This window comes from Balaenoptera physalus (assembly GCF_965194825.1).
Source record: "Balaenoptera physalus genome assembly, chromosome: 3".
NCBI lineage: Eukaryota > Metazoa > Chordata > Mammalia > Artiodactyla > Balaenopteridae > Balaenoptera > Balaenoptera physalus.
In genome coordinates this window covers 60,059,320-60,075,750 of record NC_138890.1, presented here as the reverse complement: position 1 = coordinate 60,075,750, position 16,431 = coordinate 60,059,320, and the positions used below count along the sequence as shown (strand labels likewise).

Genomic DNA, 16,431 nt, shown 5'->3' with positions numbered 1-16,431 from the left:
CTTTTCTCCCTAATCCTGTCTTGTTTTCCAAAATCATCCAATCCAATAAATATTAGATTTTTTTAATTGAAAAAGTCACATTTTTTGAATTGGCAACATCCCTGTTTGTGCTATGTAAAATAGATGAGTCTGGTCTTTAATCTACCTACAACTGGTGTGAATCTGAACATTCATTCTATAGCATTAGTTATATGGGTTTTGGGAGGGAAGTATGTGGTGGGGGGGCGGAGGGAGGGCTGGGATTTTTTTTTTTTTTTTTTTTTTTTTTTTTTTTTTAGCATGGCACATTTTCAAACATTTTTCATGTGCTTAGGTACATCCAAGCAGAAGTCCAGTTCCCTGCAGGTAGCAGATCAGGACGTACTGCCACCTTTTCACCCATACCAGCCTTTGGAGTGCATAGTAGAGGAGACTGAAGGAAAACTGAATGAACTGGGACAAAGAATTAGTGCTATTGAAAAAGCACAGCTTAAGTCATTGGAGTTAATTCAAGGTGAACCTCTGAACAAAGATAAGATAGAAGAACTTAAAAAGAACAGAGAAGAGCAAGTCCAGAAGAAGAAGAAAATACTGAAAGAACTGCAGAAAGTGGAAAGGCAGTTGCAGATGAAAACACAGCAGCAATTTACCAAAGAATACTTGGAAACCAAAGGTCAGAAAGACACAGTATCTCCACACCAGCAGTGCTCTCATAGAGGAGTCTTCCCAGAAGGGGAAGGAGATGGTAGTCTCCCAGAGGATCACTTTTCAGAGTTACCTCAGGTTGACACAATGTTATTTAAAGATAATGATGTTGATGATGAGCAACAGTCTCCACCATCTGCAGAACAAATTGATTTTGTCCCAGTCCAGCCTTTATCATCTCCACAGTGTAACTTTTCCAGTGAATTAGGTTCTAATGGGACAAATTCTCTTGAACTTCAGAAAGTATCAGGTAATCATCAGATTATAGGACAGCCTCAGATTGCTATTACTGGACACGATCAGGGGCTGTTAGTGCAAGAACCAGATGGACTAATGGTTGCAACTCCAGCCCAGACGCTTACCGACACTCTTGATGACCTGATAGCAGGTGGGTTAAGAAATATACCTGTAATAATTTCTCTTTAATCTTTGTGCTCAACTTCTTTATATGACTCTCCGAAAACACCAACTTGGTACTTTTCCATTTTAGAACTATCTTTATAAAATTACTCATTTCTTGAGGTGTTTTGGAAGTGAATTTAACTAAACTCAACAACACTAACACACAAAAGTGTGTTTTCCCTCTTCTTTTTTGTTATTTGCAAAAGCAAAGAAATAAAGTTGCCATGATACTTTATTTTAGACCTTTGGTATCAAAATCATCCTGTGTTGTATCTTGGGTAGGAGATCTCAAAATAGAATTTCTTTGTAGGCTTTAGAGATAATCATATAAGGTTAGACATTTAATTTTCCTGCTGGTGATTTTCATATTTGGAAATCAGAATTCTAAATTGCATTGCTTTTTCTTTATTTATAATTTTATTAGATCAATTTAAATATTTCTAATTAAAAGGGATGTTCAGAAAAAAAAATAAGCATTCCATGTTTTTAAAATATTTGTGGTTAGAAGATCATTGTCAACTTGATAACGATTTAGAGATTGGGATTTTTGTATTAACTGTCTTGATGAAAGCAGACAGACACCACACAGACACAGACACACACACACAGACACACACACACAGACACACACATACACACAGCAAAGCAAAAAAGAAACCAGCCGTATAAACTTACAGTATATGTTTCTGTTTATTGTTGTGTGGAAAATTACAACTAGATATGAAATGAGGTGCACAAGTTTACTTTCCGTTTCATTGTCCTTGCAGCAGTGGGAAAACAGTGCAATTAATCATTTACCTTCCTAAAGATGGCTGGTGAATGTATCACCTCCATGAGAGCCCAGTTCAGAAATGCAGCCAGAATGGCTGTTGACAGTGGATGAAGACCAAGAACTAAGATGTAGCTGGAGTGATATTCAAAGGCAGGCCAGTCCTCTGTCTCTTGATTGCAACATTTTTTTTCTTTACTGTTGTCTGTTTCTTCTTGTCATATTCTCCTCCCCTCCTCCCATCCCAGTTATGCTATCCCAGTTTCCTTTCTTCTTTTGTGAGCCTTTAGTCTTCCTAATCTTTACTGAATCTTTTAAAATGTGGAGTAAGATTACTTAATTCAGGAATTTTATTGGGCATGTGTATGACTTCCAGTGGTTATAGAATTGTAATAGTGCCTTTGAGGCTCCTCTGATATGTAATAGGTATTGCTGTGCAGAGGAGGAATGTCTTAGTTTTCATAAAGAAAATAAAAATGCTGGGAAATGTTTTAAGGAGTTAGAGTCTTTATTCTTTAATTTTGTTTTTTATATCTTCAGCCCATAGCCACTTAACTCAAATTGACTTTGTGTCATTAGCATTGCAAGTTGTTATAAATTTTGAATAAACTCTTATAGTTCATTTATGGTTCTGATTTCTAATCTGGTAAAAGCAGATATTGGAGTGTGAAGTATGATTATAAATAATAATGATGAAACTGGTGACCTGAGAGTAACATTTTTAAGACTTAGGGTTCTATAAATATCATTATAATGTTCCTAATTAAGTCCTCAGTTTACAGTTATGAAACCCACATTATTGATCAGTTTAGTTTGTTGGAACTTAGGACCTGTCCTTTTTTTTTTTTTTTTTTTAAAGGAGAAACAGCTCTAAAGGGAACTTGTAGGTGTTAACTTTATGGTAGTATTTACTGCTGTTTCTTGTAGAGGAGGTCAAATTCTGGTTATTTCACTGAAGTATTTGTTATATTGAAATGACCTTTTACAAAGTTCACATGAAACTTCAAAAAATTGGTTTAGAAAACATCTTTTAATTACATTTAACATTACTATAAACGAATAAAATTTAATTTCTTTTAGACATTAATGTCTAGTGACAGTTGGCCCACCATATTGTACAATATTCTTTTATTAATATGCTTTAAAGTATAAATCTGTCAATACATTAAAAATTATACATTTTTTTCTCGTTTTTTTTTTTTTTGGCTGCTTGGCTTGTGAGATCTAGTTCCCCCACCAGGGATCAAACTCAGGCGCCCAGCAGTGACAGTGCCTAGTCCTAAACACTGAACCTCCAGGGAATTCCCTAAAAATTATCTTTGTTTAAAAATACTTTCATTTTGCTGAAGCTTACATTTTAAAACATATAGCAATAATTAGATTTTCTTTGTTCAAAATGATGACTTATCTCAAAATTTAAAACTTTATTGAGTCTAAGTTTCTGTTAATTTCTTAATTGAAGATGAAATAAATTAAATAAGAATGAATTAGGTAAATACCTAATTCTATGATTTTATGATATGTTAATATACCAGTAGAATTATAGATCAGAACAAAGATATAATTAATTTTACCTAAATTAAATCTAGTTATCATGCCTCATAGTTAATAAAAGAGAAGAAGAGAGGATACTGTACATCTTACAAGTTTACTTTAGATAATATTCATATATAATAGCAATAAGTGTCACTCTTTAAATATAAGAGTATTTTTCTTTATTGCTGTTCTACTCTCAAAATATTTGTCATGATAATGAGTTGGTTAGATACATAATTTATTAATGTCATAACTTGACTAGCTGACTGACAGCCATAACTATATAGTCTTAAACGTATCATACTTGATATAGTCTCAGCCAGAATATATGTATACTCTTGATTGGAAGCGTGGTTGTTCAGGTCCATTTCTTCTGAAATTAAGTGTCAGTCTTTTAGAAGTTATCGTAATAGCAAGTGATTCTCAGTTCAGATATCTAGAATTAAGGTCTGAAAATAAAAAGCAATTTAAAGAAATTCAAAATAGCTTTGACCATTGAGCAGTTCTAGAAACATCTAGTAAAATTTTCAGTCTTAATATATAAAGAAGCTTGGTTAAAAAATCAACTAATATCACTTTATTTACATTTATTGAGTGCTTACCATGCACCAAGCTCAGTGCTAAATGCTTTTATATACATTATCTCATGGGCTCTTTATAGTAATACTATAAAATAAGTCCATATCCCATCTCTGTTTTTCTGTTGAAAACTGAGGCTATAATGGAAATTAAGTTGCTAGTAAGTGTTAAGATTCAAACTCAGTTCAGCCAATTTAAGAACCTTAGAAGTAAAATGCATGCATCTGATTCAACTTGAAGTTCTGAGTTTATATTAAAGATATTATTTCCTTAGACTTCTAAATTCTACTAAATAACAATTACCCTTATTATTTTTGTATTAAGATTTGATGTGCATGTAAGGTTTAATATAGTTTTGTGACTTGAGAACATTGTTACTGTTGTTGACATCTTAATAGGCTCTCTTCAAACAAATTCCAATTCTATAGTATCTTGCTTTAAGTAATCGTGTGATAGTCATTTTAGGCTTAAGAATAAAAAAGTAATTAGGAAATTATCTTTGAGGGAATTTACAGTAAAATATCTTTAATAATTTCTTCTAATAGATGTTAATATTTTATTTATAGATTGTTATTTATATGGAACTATTTAATAAAGTTACTATTATCTAAAACAGGTTACAGTGATTTAATTTCTTAAGGCCTTGCAACATAGTTTACTTATACCTAGTATCTGAGATTTTTATGTAGTAAAGTTTATTACTGTCTTCCATATTGCCTACAAAACTATCTTAAATTGCCTAAAGAATTAAGTAAAATATTGCACTTATTTAGTTCTTCTATCACCCCATTTTAGGATAGTGCATAAATTTAATTTGAATTATGTAGTGACTTTTGTGATAGTGATCTGTTTTGGTCATTTTCAGAGACATTTTGTTCAGAAATAGAAAACATTTTAGGATTTATGAAAAAAATTTCATAGTCCTGGTATAATTTTATCTTCATAAAACCTTTATTCCACATGTACTTTAAAAATCTTTGCTACTTTCTAGTTTTATCTTTAGAACTTTTCATATGTAATTAATCCTATTAAAGTCACTTCTGTGGAATGTTTCTGATTGTCATTATTGCAGGGAGGAAAAAATGTCTTGAGGATACTGTTGTACAAAAATGTACAATCAATGTGACAGTACATTTTTGGTAACAGAGCTGTTAAATGTACAAAAGTATTTTTTAAAAACCAACTCTGTAAAAAAGTCTTTTATAACGTCACATTCTGGCATAGCACTCTAGTCAACTATTTTAAATTTTTTGAATATCTGTTTTTCATAATAACAGAAAGATAACATGAATAAACAAATTTAATGATAGAAAAGTAATTCTTTAGTAAGATATATGTTGATAATTATACGACTACTGTTAAAATCTTACTATTACAAAGGTGCCATATATCAATGTTTAGTGTCTTGTTTCTGGAACTGTTTCCAAACATATCAGCTGTTTTGAGGAGGCATAACAAAATACTATCTGCTTTTAATTCATTCAATGACAAAAATTTTTAAAGCTTTGTTTTCATTGTGCATGTTCTTACAGGCAAAAGAAATATTTATAATAATCATTTTTATTTGTAACCATATAGTTAAATTATGTATATTTATGTGGTGACAGAAGCTGTAGAAATTCATATTATCAAGATGTGATTTTATATATATTTGTTGCGAGGGGGGAGGGACAGCTCATGTAGAAACATATCTGAACATCTTAAAATTTGCTATTATTTAAAGCATACTATTAAATATAGTGTAGTACTATAATAATAGTGTAGTACTGTTAGCATACTACACTTATCTTTCATACTTGTGATCAGTATCCTTGATTGGGATCCAGTCATATCAAAATTCTAGAGAGAAAGCATTCTCCAATCCTTGAAATGCTTACATTCTTCTTTAAGACCTGTGTGTTTTTGATTGACTTTTAGTGTGGGTAAGAGGAGGTTATTGCCATCACTGAAACTTTGTTGTCTTTTTCTGTATTATTAATGATTATATGTTTTTTCTGAGTTTTTTCTCTCTTGAGTGAATTATAATGTTTTTATTTTTCAATGCAGTGATTAATAGTGCTGAAAATCCTATAAAATACCTGATAATTACATATATTAGGCACTTACCATACCAAACACTTGTGTTAAATACTTTTTGCACATTTCTCATGGATAATTCACAACATCCCTCTGAGATAGATCCTATTTCCCCCTTCACGGGGCAAACTCCATCTCATGTAAGAAAAGAAATATGCAGAAACATAAAGATATAATTTCCTTTAATTCAGTTTCAAACACCAGATTTTGAGGTCCCAAATAAAAGTTCCAATGTTCATTTTTAAAATAGTTTGATTTTCAGACATTGATTCATTTTAGCAAATTTTCAGAGTAAATATTGAATTTTAAAAACACATACTCTCTGCTATTTATGTGAGAAATATTCTAACTTGTTCTTCCCCTTTTTCTGCTTTGTCTGCTTCTTTTTTCTTTTTTCCTTCTTTTTTTTTAATGCATTGTCCTCAGGATGTTTTTATCTAATTGCCTTTTACAAACTAAGATATAAAATTCCTTTTTTTTTTTATTGGAAACTATTTTCTCCCTATTGACAATATAAAAGGCTACCATTTGTTGTATATGCACTAAATATCAGGTACGATGCTCAATATTTTACTTCATTATCTCAAGGGGTTTTCCCAACAACCTTACAATGGAGGTACTGTAATTATCATCCCATTTTACACATAAGGAAATTGAGGTTCAGAGACATTAAATTACTTGCCCAAGATCAGAAAGTCATTGGTAGAACTGGGATTCAAACATATGTCCATCTGACTCAAGCTTGTGATTTAACTACTACATTATATTACTGCTATAGAACTTTCCGTTTTCTGTGTTTTTCTGTACACAAATGTCATTACTCTTTCAAGTAGAATTCAGCAATATGAATATTGTTTTTCAGCTGTGAGTAGCAGAGTGCCCACTGGTTCAAACAGTTCCTCTCAGACGGCAGAATGTCTTACACCTGAGCCCTGTTCACAGTCTCCAAGCAATGTGGCTTCCCAGTCTGTGCCTCCTGTGTATCCTTCAGTTGACATCGATGCACATGTGAGTAGACTGCTTTATTTATTTATTTAATTTATTTGGCTGTGTCGGGTCTTAGTTGCAGCATACGGGGTCTTCGTTGTGGAATGCGGGATCTTTCATTGTGGCGTATGGGCTTCTCTAGCCGTGGCGCGTGGGCTCCAGAGTGCCCAGGCTCAGTAGTTGTGGCATGTGGGCTCTCTTTGTTGTGGCCCATGGGCTCTAGAGCGCAAGGGCTCAGTAGTTGCGGCACACAGGCTTAGTTGCCCTGCGGCATGTGGGATCTTAATTCCCCGACCAGGGATTGAACCCTTGTCTCCTGCATTGGAAGGTGGATTCTTAACCAGTGGAGCACCAGGGAAGTCCCTAGACTGCTTTATTTAAATTTATTTTGCACATTCTGATTTTCTTTGGAAAGGAAAAGATTAATTGTACATTAATTGTGAAAATAAATATTATTTGCTCTTCAATCAATAACCCCATTGTAAACAGAAAAAAATCTAAGTTTTTTTTTTCCTTTTCCTAGACTGAGAGCAACCATGACACAGCATTAACACTAGCTTGTGCAGGTGGCCATGAAGAACTTGTATCTGTACTCATAGCACGAGATGCTAAAATTGAACACAGAGACAAAAAAGGTAAGAAATGTTAGTGAGAAAGTTGGAGAGTAATTATATCAGAAAACAATTCATTTTTTACTATCAATAAGTGGTTCCTAGACTATTCAGTGAAAAAATGGGTTCACATATTTCAATTAAGAATATCTGGATTTGTTAATCTTCAGAGCCAAATTATTCTTCAAAAATTCAAAAATTAGACTTTAGATCATCAAGGAAGCAAGTTGTGTTTAGCTTTCTCCTTAATCTAAAAGTAGAGCATGCAGAGGTATCAAAGTTTATTATGAGTATAAACTTTAATAGTTTTGTTTGACTTAGCATTTTCTTTTTATCAGGTGTTTATGGGGTTTTGTCACTAACAAATTAGGGTTTAAAGCAGTTTTATGTTAAATGATTATAAGTATCTGCCCTAAAGACCTTTTCCTACTAAAATAATAGAGAATTAAAAACAGTGCCTTAATATGTTAAAAAACACAAATTTGACTGAGATTTTTATTTTCTGATTTAGGTTTCACACCACTGATCCTGGCAGCAACAGCAGGACATGTTGGAGTTGTTGAAATCCTTTTGGATAAAGGTGGAGACATAGAAGCACAATCTGAACGAACTAAGGATACTCCGCTTTCATTGGCATGTTCTGGTGGACGTCAGGAAGTATGTTAATGTTAATTTTCATTTCGTAAACATTTTACTTGTATTTTAAATATGCATATGCTTAGTAATTTAGCTACATGAATAAAACTTGCATGTGTTTTGACATGTTCTATATATTAAATTTAATGAGAATAGTAAATGCCCTTTTAAAGAATGTTTCTTGCCTTTCAGGCAAAATAAAAATTCTCATCATCCTTACGTTTATTGGGATTCAATAGAGCACAGCCCTAACACATGAAATGCAAATTTATCACTCAATAATTGAGGAATACAAACAGTAACAACTTGTTATTTCAGTATAATTGGAATTTCATAGCTCTGAATTCCTTGATATGAAATTGACTTCATTTCTGTAGTGCTGATATTTGAATATTTAGGGTCTAATTAAAATGTTAAGTATTTAGACAAGGAAGTTATAGGTCCCATTTCTTTGTGCTTCCTTCATTATAAGATGGACCCTTGGTGTAAACTAGATTTCTCTGTTCATATTTTACTTTGTAGGTAGTAGACTTGCTGCTGGCTCGGGGTGCAAATAAAGAACATAGGAATGTGTCTGATTATACACCACTGAGTCTAGCTGCATCTGGAGGATATGTTAATATCATTAAGATTCTGCTTAATGCTGGGGCAGAAATTAATTCAAGGTATCTATCACCTGTTTATTTTATTACTCATGATTAGTAAATTATTACCTTGGAATTAAGTGTTTTCCCCTAAATATTTAGACAGATACCATTTTTAATTAAGATAGTACTAAAGTTGCAAGGCCAACAATTATTCCTGTAATGTGCTTATAAGTAATCAAAGCTTATTTCAGCTAACGTTGCTGTTTTTAAAGAGGTTTCATTTCAGAAAACACTGTTATATATAGTTGGAAATTTATGGCCTCTGAATAGGGATTATGTTTTAAATTGTGAGATTTTCCTATTTCTAATTATTAGTCTAAACAAATAAAATCTATTCATTGGAGTTAGAAACCTTTCTTCTTACTGAAGCTTTTTCATTTTTTATGTTCTCTATGCTTTTTAAGAAAGCAATAGGCAACATATTATTTTAATTTTCTAAGCACATTTCCCCCCTTAGGACTGGGAGTAAACTAGGTATTTCTCCCCTGATGTTGGCTGCAATGAATGGACATGTTCCTGCAGTGAAACTGCTACTTGATATGGGTTCAGACATTAATGCCCAAATAGAGACCAATCGGAACACAGCTCTCACCTTGGCCTGTTTCCAAGGACGAGCAGAAGTAGTGAGTTTGCTTCTGGACCGAAAAGCCAATGTTGAACATAGGGCAAAGGTAAGCATTTTATAACTTGTCATCTACTTCAGATATATTTTTAATAGAAAGAGCAACTTAAATTGAATGTACTATTTTAAATTGTCATAAGTTAAAACTGATGCCCCAATGCAGAACTGAAGAATGGTTCTAAACAATGTGTCACTGACCATTGGTCAGTGGCAGACTATGACCATTCATGACTTTTATTAAAGACAGTGAAGAAAAATAGAATCAGTACTTTTTTCCACCTTCAGCCTTGAGTGGCTTTTTATTAATCCTCCAGTTTGCAACTTTTGAATGTAGTAAATTCTTCTGTAGTAAGATATGTTTGTAGTAGGATTATTTTGTATAGTCCTTTAATGTAGATTTTTAAAGAACTCCTTTAATGAGGCATGTACTTACCATTGGTAAAAACTCCAGTCAAAAAAATTGCTGCAGGGACTTCCCTGGTGGCTCAGTGGTTAAGAATCCACCTGCCAATGCAGGGGACACGGGTTGGATCCCTGGTCCAGGAAGATCCCACATGCCGCAGAGCAACTAAGCCTGTGCACCACAACTACTGAGCCCACGCACCACAACTACCGAGGCCGTGCACCAGAACTACTGAAGCCCACATGCCTAGAGCCCGTGCTCCACAACAAGAGAAGCCACCACAATGAGAAGCCTGCACACCACAACAGAGAGTAGCCCCCACTCGCCACAACTAGAGAAAGCCCACACAGCAACAAAGACCCAATGCAGGGACTTCCCTGGTGGTGCAGTCGTTAAGAATCCACCTGCCAATGCAGGGAACACGGGTTCAAGCCCTGGTCTGGGAAGATCCCACATGTGCGCCACAACTACTGAGCCTGTGCTCTAGAGCCCACAAGCCACAACTACTGAGCCTGTGTGCTGCAACTACTGAAGCCCACGCGCCTAGAGTCGGTGCTCCGCAACAAGAGAAGCCACCGCAATGAGAAGCCCGCACACCGCAACAAAGAGTAGCCCCCGCTGGCCGCAACTAGAGAAAGCCCGTGTGCAGCAACGAAGACCCAACACAGCCAAAAATAAATAAGTTTGTTAAAAAAAAAAAAGCAAAAAACAAAAAAGACCCAATACAGCCATAAATAAATAAATAAAAGCATGACTATTAAAAAAAAAATTGCTGTATAGATTATACAATTAAGACAACTAAAACCTAATCTGACCACGACAGATTACTTTTTGTATTACAAGTATTCAGTGTGACCCATTTATATATTAGAAGTCCTAAAGAAAGCCATATTATTTTGGTAATGATACCAGTAGGAAAAGTCTTCCGGTGAAATGTTGGAGACTAATGAGCAAAAAGACACATGCCTAAAATTTATAAAATGATATTTTAATCTATTTTACCCAAGTTTGAGTAGCATTTAAGGAATTTATCCTGGGTTATTTAGCAGACTGCCTTTTCAGATAGAGTATATTCTAAACAAGATAGAGTATATTCTAAACAAAGTTTTCCCATTGAACATTGTGCCATATTTAATTTTCTTTTTATTCGTTTTAATATTTCTGTTTGTTGTGCAGAGCAGTTATGTCTCATGTAAATTTATAACAGTAGAGATGTTATGAAATTGTTTATTTTTCTAGCATGAGGGTAGTATAAGAGAAATCATTCTAGCATGTCTAACTGAACCTAACAATTTTCACTTGCTGTTTAGTAAAGCTTAAGAGTGAATGTTGCTTAGCTCTCTTGTGAGAGAAAATCAGAAATAGAATACACATATAAGTCAATTGTTTCAGTCCCTTGAAGAAATTAATATAATTTACTCACGTAATTTTTTGGTTTAAACAGACTGGTCTTACCCCCTTGATGGAAGCTGCTTCTGGAGGATATGCAGAGGTTGGAAGAGTTCTCCTAGATAAAGGAGCAGATGTCAATGCCCCCCCTGTGCCTTCCTCAAGAGATACTGCTTTAACAATAGCAGCGGACAAAGGTCACTACAAATTTTGTGAGCTCCTGATTAATAGGTGGGTAAATTTTATATTTATTTATAGAATTTCTGTGATCCCTTTCACATTTTAGAGCCTTTACAGTTAATAAAATTGTTCTACTTTATTGACATTTTAAAGAACAGATTATTTGTTTGCTGTTTTATAAAAGATGAAAGACAAATTAGAGAAAAATAGAAAAAGTCAGCCTCTTCCCATAGGAAACAAACCATATTAACATTATTTGATTTTTATAGGGGAGCCCATATTGATGTTCGTAACAAGAAGGGAAACACACCACTTTGGTTGGCATCCAATGGTGGTCATTTTGATGTGGTGCAGTTGCTAGTGCAAGCAGGTGCTGACGTGGATGCAGCAGATAACCGGAAAATCACACCTCTTATGTCAGCATTTCGCAAGGTAACTTAATGTGGGGAAAAAGGGTAGAATTTGTTTAAAACTACTAAATTTTAAGTTGAAATCATGTGAGAAAGATAAATTGGTCTTGAGGAATTGACTCTGTTCCTATATACAAACCTTTGCTGTCTTTCCACTTTCTTTGTGGCCAAATCTAAGAGCTATATGGTAGTTCCTTATAAGCAACTTGGTTGTTAAATCACTTGGTGTCTTGACTAGTTTTGTTATGTTTTTGTACATAAAACGTGAGATTTAAGGACAGATATTATATGTAGATGAATGTTTTCTCTACCTAAAGAACAAAAACAAGTGGACTCTCATAAAAATTTATTATACCTCCTGTATATATTAAGGCTTACTTATCTGCTCTATTTTACAAAGCTTTCCCATTGCAATTGTGATAAAATGTAAACTACTTAACGTGGCTTACAAAGCCCTGCATGATATGGCTCATGCTAGCCTCAAACCGATCATTTCTATTCCCCTTCCCCTTTGGTCACTACACTTCAGCCACTGGCCTAGAATGCACTAAATTTTTAAATTCCTGAGGGCCTTTGCTCACTGGTTTTCTTTTCCTGAAATGTTCTTTCCCTTACTCTTCACTTGGCTCACTTCTCTTCATCCTTTAATATCTACTCATCCTTAAAAATCACTTCTCAGAAAGTCCTTTTCTAACTCCCAATCTGAAAAGTTTCTCTTGTTCTCTTTTATAGTTCACTGTTATTTTCCTTATCTCATTTTGTAATTATACATTCAAACATGTATTACTTTTTTAATGCCCATCTCCCCAGTCAGACTACAAGATCTATGAAGGCTAAAATTCATGACTGTCTTTTTCACCAGTGTTTATACCCAGTTGTTCAGCTCAGTGCCTAACACATACTAGATGGTCAGTAAATAGCTATTGAATGAGAGCAGTGTAAGTTATGAGTCTTAAAAAAAATCTTAAATATTTCCCTTTTTTTTCAATTTTTTTCTTTCCTTTTAATTGAGGTATAATTTATATATAGTAAAAACACAAATCTAAGGTACATGAATTTTGATAAATGCATTCACCTATGTAACCCACACTTCATAAAGATATAAAATACTTCCATAATCCTAGAAAGTTTCATCATGCCCATTCTCAGTTAATTCCCTGCCCCAGAGGCAACCACTTTTCTGATTTTTGTCACCATCAGACTAATTCTTTTTTTTTTTTTTTTTTTGTGCCGCACCATGTGGCGTGTGGGATCTTAATTCCCCAACCAGGGATCGAACCCGTGCCCCTTGCATTGGAAGCGTGGAGTCTTAACCACTGGACTGCCAGGGAAGTCCCCCCATCAGACCAATTCTTGAAGATTAAACGAACTTTAGTAGGAGGGGAAACAATGCAAGTTTGGTTATGTTAAAATAGATGTACTTATAATTGATTACAGATCATCCAGCCCCTGATAATGGCATTTAGAAAGTGTTTTACCTAGATTCAAGTCATAGAACTCAAGATAAATATGACAACCTACCTCGTTTAGTTTTGTAAGATAGAGCCAAAATAATGCTTTGAAATCTAGAACATCCTCTTTGTTTTTGGACTAATTTCCCTTTTATATTGAGATTCATTTCACATCACCAATTTTTATTTTACTAATAGATTTATTCTAGGAGATATATTTTTTTTAAAGTTTGTCTATTTTCAATGGAATGTGGGCAGATTAAATTCAGGAGAAATGTCGTTTGGTCCACCATATATTTCCCAGCATGTTGTACTTATCGTTTTCTGATTATAAACTCAACACTGTTTTTACTTTCATAATTTCAATTTTAAGTTTAGTAAACTCTCAAGTGTTACTGTACCTTTTACCCTTAAGTTTTTAAGCATATGGGCCAATTTTCAAAGTATTCTTTTGTGTATTTTTTGTTATACTTCTTACAGGGTCATGTAAAAGTTGTTCAGTATTTGGTGAAAGAGGTCAATCAGTTCCCTTCTGATATAGAATGCATGAGATACATAGCAACAATCACAGATAAGGTAGGTTTAATATGCTGTTGAAGCACATTTTTGTTCTTTGTGGAATTATATGCCAGAGTATATGTTAGCAGACCGTTCTTTTCATCCTCTATGAGACTGATCATCTGATTTTTCTATGCTTTAGTTTCCCCATTTGCAAATGAAGAATGGGTATAATATTCTTTATAAATTATTTTGAGATTTCTTTCCTTTTATGGACCATAATTACAGTGACTGCAGCTAAAGTTTATTACTAGACTATTAGCCTGATTAGAAAATTTTCTAAGAACACAAACTTTTTAGAAAATGGTACCTTATTTTGATTTTTCAATCAAAGACTAGACTCAAAGGATAGCTTAATTTGGTGTAGTGAATATTCAGTAATTTGAGGCTTTAAGCCCTGAACTTTGGTATACTTATCAGCTCAAGCTTTATTGGCCTGTTTATGTGTTCCTATATTTATATAATTCCATTTTCCACTATAGGAACTGTTGAAAAAATGTCACCAGTGTGTTGAGACAATTGTGAAGGCTAAAGACCAGCAGGCTGCAGAAGCAAATAAGAATGCAAGTATTCTTTTAAAGGAACTTGATCTGGAAAAGGTGAGTGGGAAAAATAATTTTCCTTATTAGAAATGGTTGAAAATCTAGTAGAATAAATTTGCCACTGATATGACCATAATCTTAACAAAATCTCTTTTTAAAAAATGATTAATAGATTATCAAACTACCATCAATTTTTTGATTCTGACCTATACATAAAAAATATTTTTAACCATGTAAGTGAGGAATTAGTTTTTGAGCAGATCACAATTTTCCAAATGACATTACTGCCTAAGTGGTTTTAATATTAGTCTGGGAAGAAATTTTTTAAAACATTGGAAATCTTTTGTTTATTATAAGATCTGGGCTATAAGTGGTTTATTAGATCCTTAATTAAAGAGTAAGTGTCTAAGTTTCCTAGGATGTGTGGTAGTATAATGGAAAAAGTTAAAAAAAAAAAAAGGTCGCTTTTCTGACACTCAGTGTGCTTACCTTGAAAAGGAGGGTGTTGTTATGAACCCAGAAGTTATATTAAAAGAATAAATAGCATAATCAAGTAGAGTTATTATAGGAATGCAGGAGATAGCTTAACATTAAGATATTTTGTTGATGATAAAAGGAAGGAAAAAGATCATTTTGAGAGATGCTAAAATTTTGACATCAATTTTTAGTTTATTTAAAAAAAAAACAAAACTTGTAAGTTAAAAACAGAAGAAAAAATTGCTTACAAATCAATGAGAAAGGGACTTCCCTGGTGGTTCAGTGGTTAAGATTTTGCTTCTAATCCCACATGCCTCGCGGCCAAAAAACCAAAATATAAAACAGAAACAATATTGTACAAATTCAATAAAGACTTTAAAAATGGTCACAAAAAAAAAAAAACAACATTGAGAAAAAGATAACTTGCCCAGAATGAAAAATGATCACACAAATGGGCAATTCACAGAAGAAATATATGTTCAATAAATAGATGGAGAACGCTCAACTTCATGAATAAACAAAGAAATGCGCAGTGAAAGAGTGATTTAAATTTCTTTTACCAGATTAGGAAAACTTAAAATTTAAAGGTTTGATAATAGATATTGATGGCTAGAGTGTGGAGAAATTAACATTCTAGTATGATTTTTGATGTATGGTATAAATTAGTATAACTATTAATGGAGATGATTTGACAAATGCATTAAATTAAAAAGGGTGCATACCTTTACTCCAGTCACTCGTCTTCTAGAAATTTAGCCTAAGGTAAATACTTTGACAAATGCTCAAAGATGTGAATATACAAAAGGACATTCACTGTTAAATTGCTTATAATAGGGGCAAGGGTATAAACCTTAAAGTTTTATCGTTAGGAAATTAAATAAATTTTAATACCTCCATGATAAACTTGATTACAGTTAAAATCAGAAGGGGAAAAATAATATTCATTTTAAAATGAAGTTTGAAGTTTGATGACTACTAAGGTCCCTCCTATGTTCTATAATCTTTATTTTTGTGTAACTACCCAGGGATATGGTCAGCAATTCCTTAAACAGCTGTTATGCTCTTATGCCAACCGAGTGATGAAACTGCATATTCAGTTAATAATTATTTTTTCTCTTAATCCTCAGCCCCTTTTTCATTTACATAGGGTGTTGACAGACTTTTTATTTTTTTATTCTTTATTTTTTTAATTTTAATTTTTAAACTTTTTTGGTTTCACCTCAAGGCTTGTGGGATCTTAGTTCCCCGACGAGGGACTGAACCCAGGCCCTTGGCAGTGAGAGTGCAGAGTCCTAACCACTGGACCACCAGGGAATTCCCAACAGACTTTTTCTATAAAATGCTGAAGAGTAAATATTTTAGGCTTTGTAGGCCCATACGATCTCTGTCATAACTCCTTGACTCTGCTGTTGTAGCACAAAAGCACCCATAGACAATGCCTAAATGAATGTGTTCCAATAGAACTTTATTTA

General features: G+C 33.5%; 1 protein-coding gene and 1 long non-coding RNA gene across 6 annotated transcripts in view; one reads left to right on the top strand and one right to left on the bottom strand.

The window, feature by feature from the left end:
* Nucleotides 1-16,431, bottom strand: part of LOC309657223 — a 116,739-nt gene that overhangs the window by 35,394 nt on the left and 64,914 nt on the right. The window lies entirely within an intron of this gene.
* Nucleotides 1-16,431, top strand: part of ANKHD1 (ankyrin repeat and KH domain containing 1) — a gene marked incomplete at its 3' end in the record, with an annotated part of 115,029 nt that overhangs the window by 80,677 nt on the left and 17,921 nt on the right. For all 5 annotated transcript variants that reach the window (XM_082454027.1, XM_082454031.1, XM_082454029.1 and 2 more), the window contains 10 exons: nt 314-1,072; nt 6,909-7,054; nt 7,557-7,668; nt 8,156-8,301; nt 8,803-8,945; nt 9,385-9,598; nt 11,397-11,572; nt 11,791-11,953; nt 13,863-13,958; nt 14,423-14,539. In XM_082454027.1, coding sequence (XP_082310153.1) covers nt 314-1,072; nt 6,909-7,054; nt 7,557-7,668; nt 8,156-8,301; nt 8,803-8,945; nt 9,385-9,598; nt 11,397-11,572; nt 11,791-11,953; nt 13,863-13,958; nt 14,423-14,539 — 2,072 coding nt within the window. The remainder of the gene's footprint in view (nt 1-313; nt 1,073-6,908; nt 7,055-7,556; nt 7,669-8,155; nt 8,302-8,802; nt 8,946-9,384; nt 9,599-11,396; nt 11,573-11,790; nt 11,954-13,862; nt 13,959-14,422; nt 14,540-16,431) is intronic.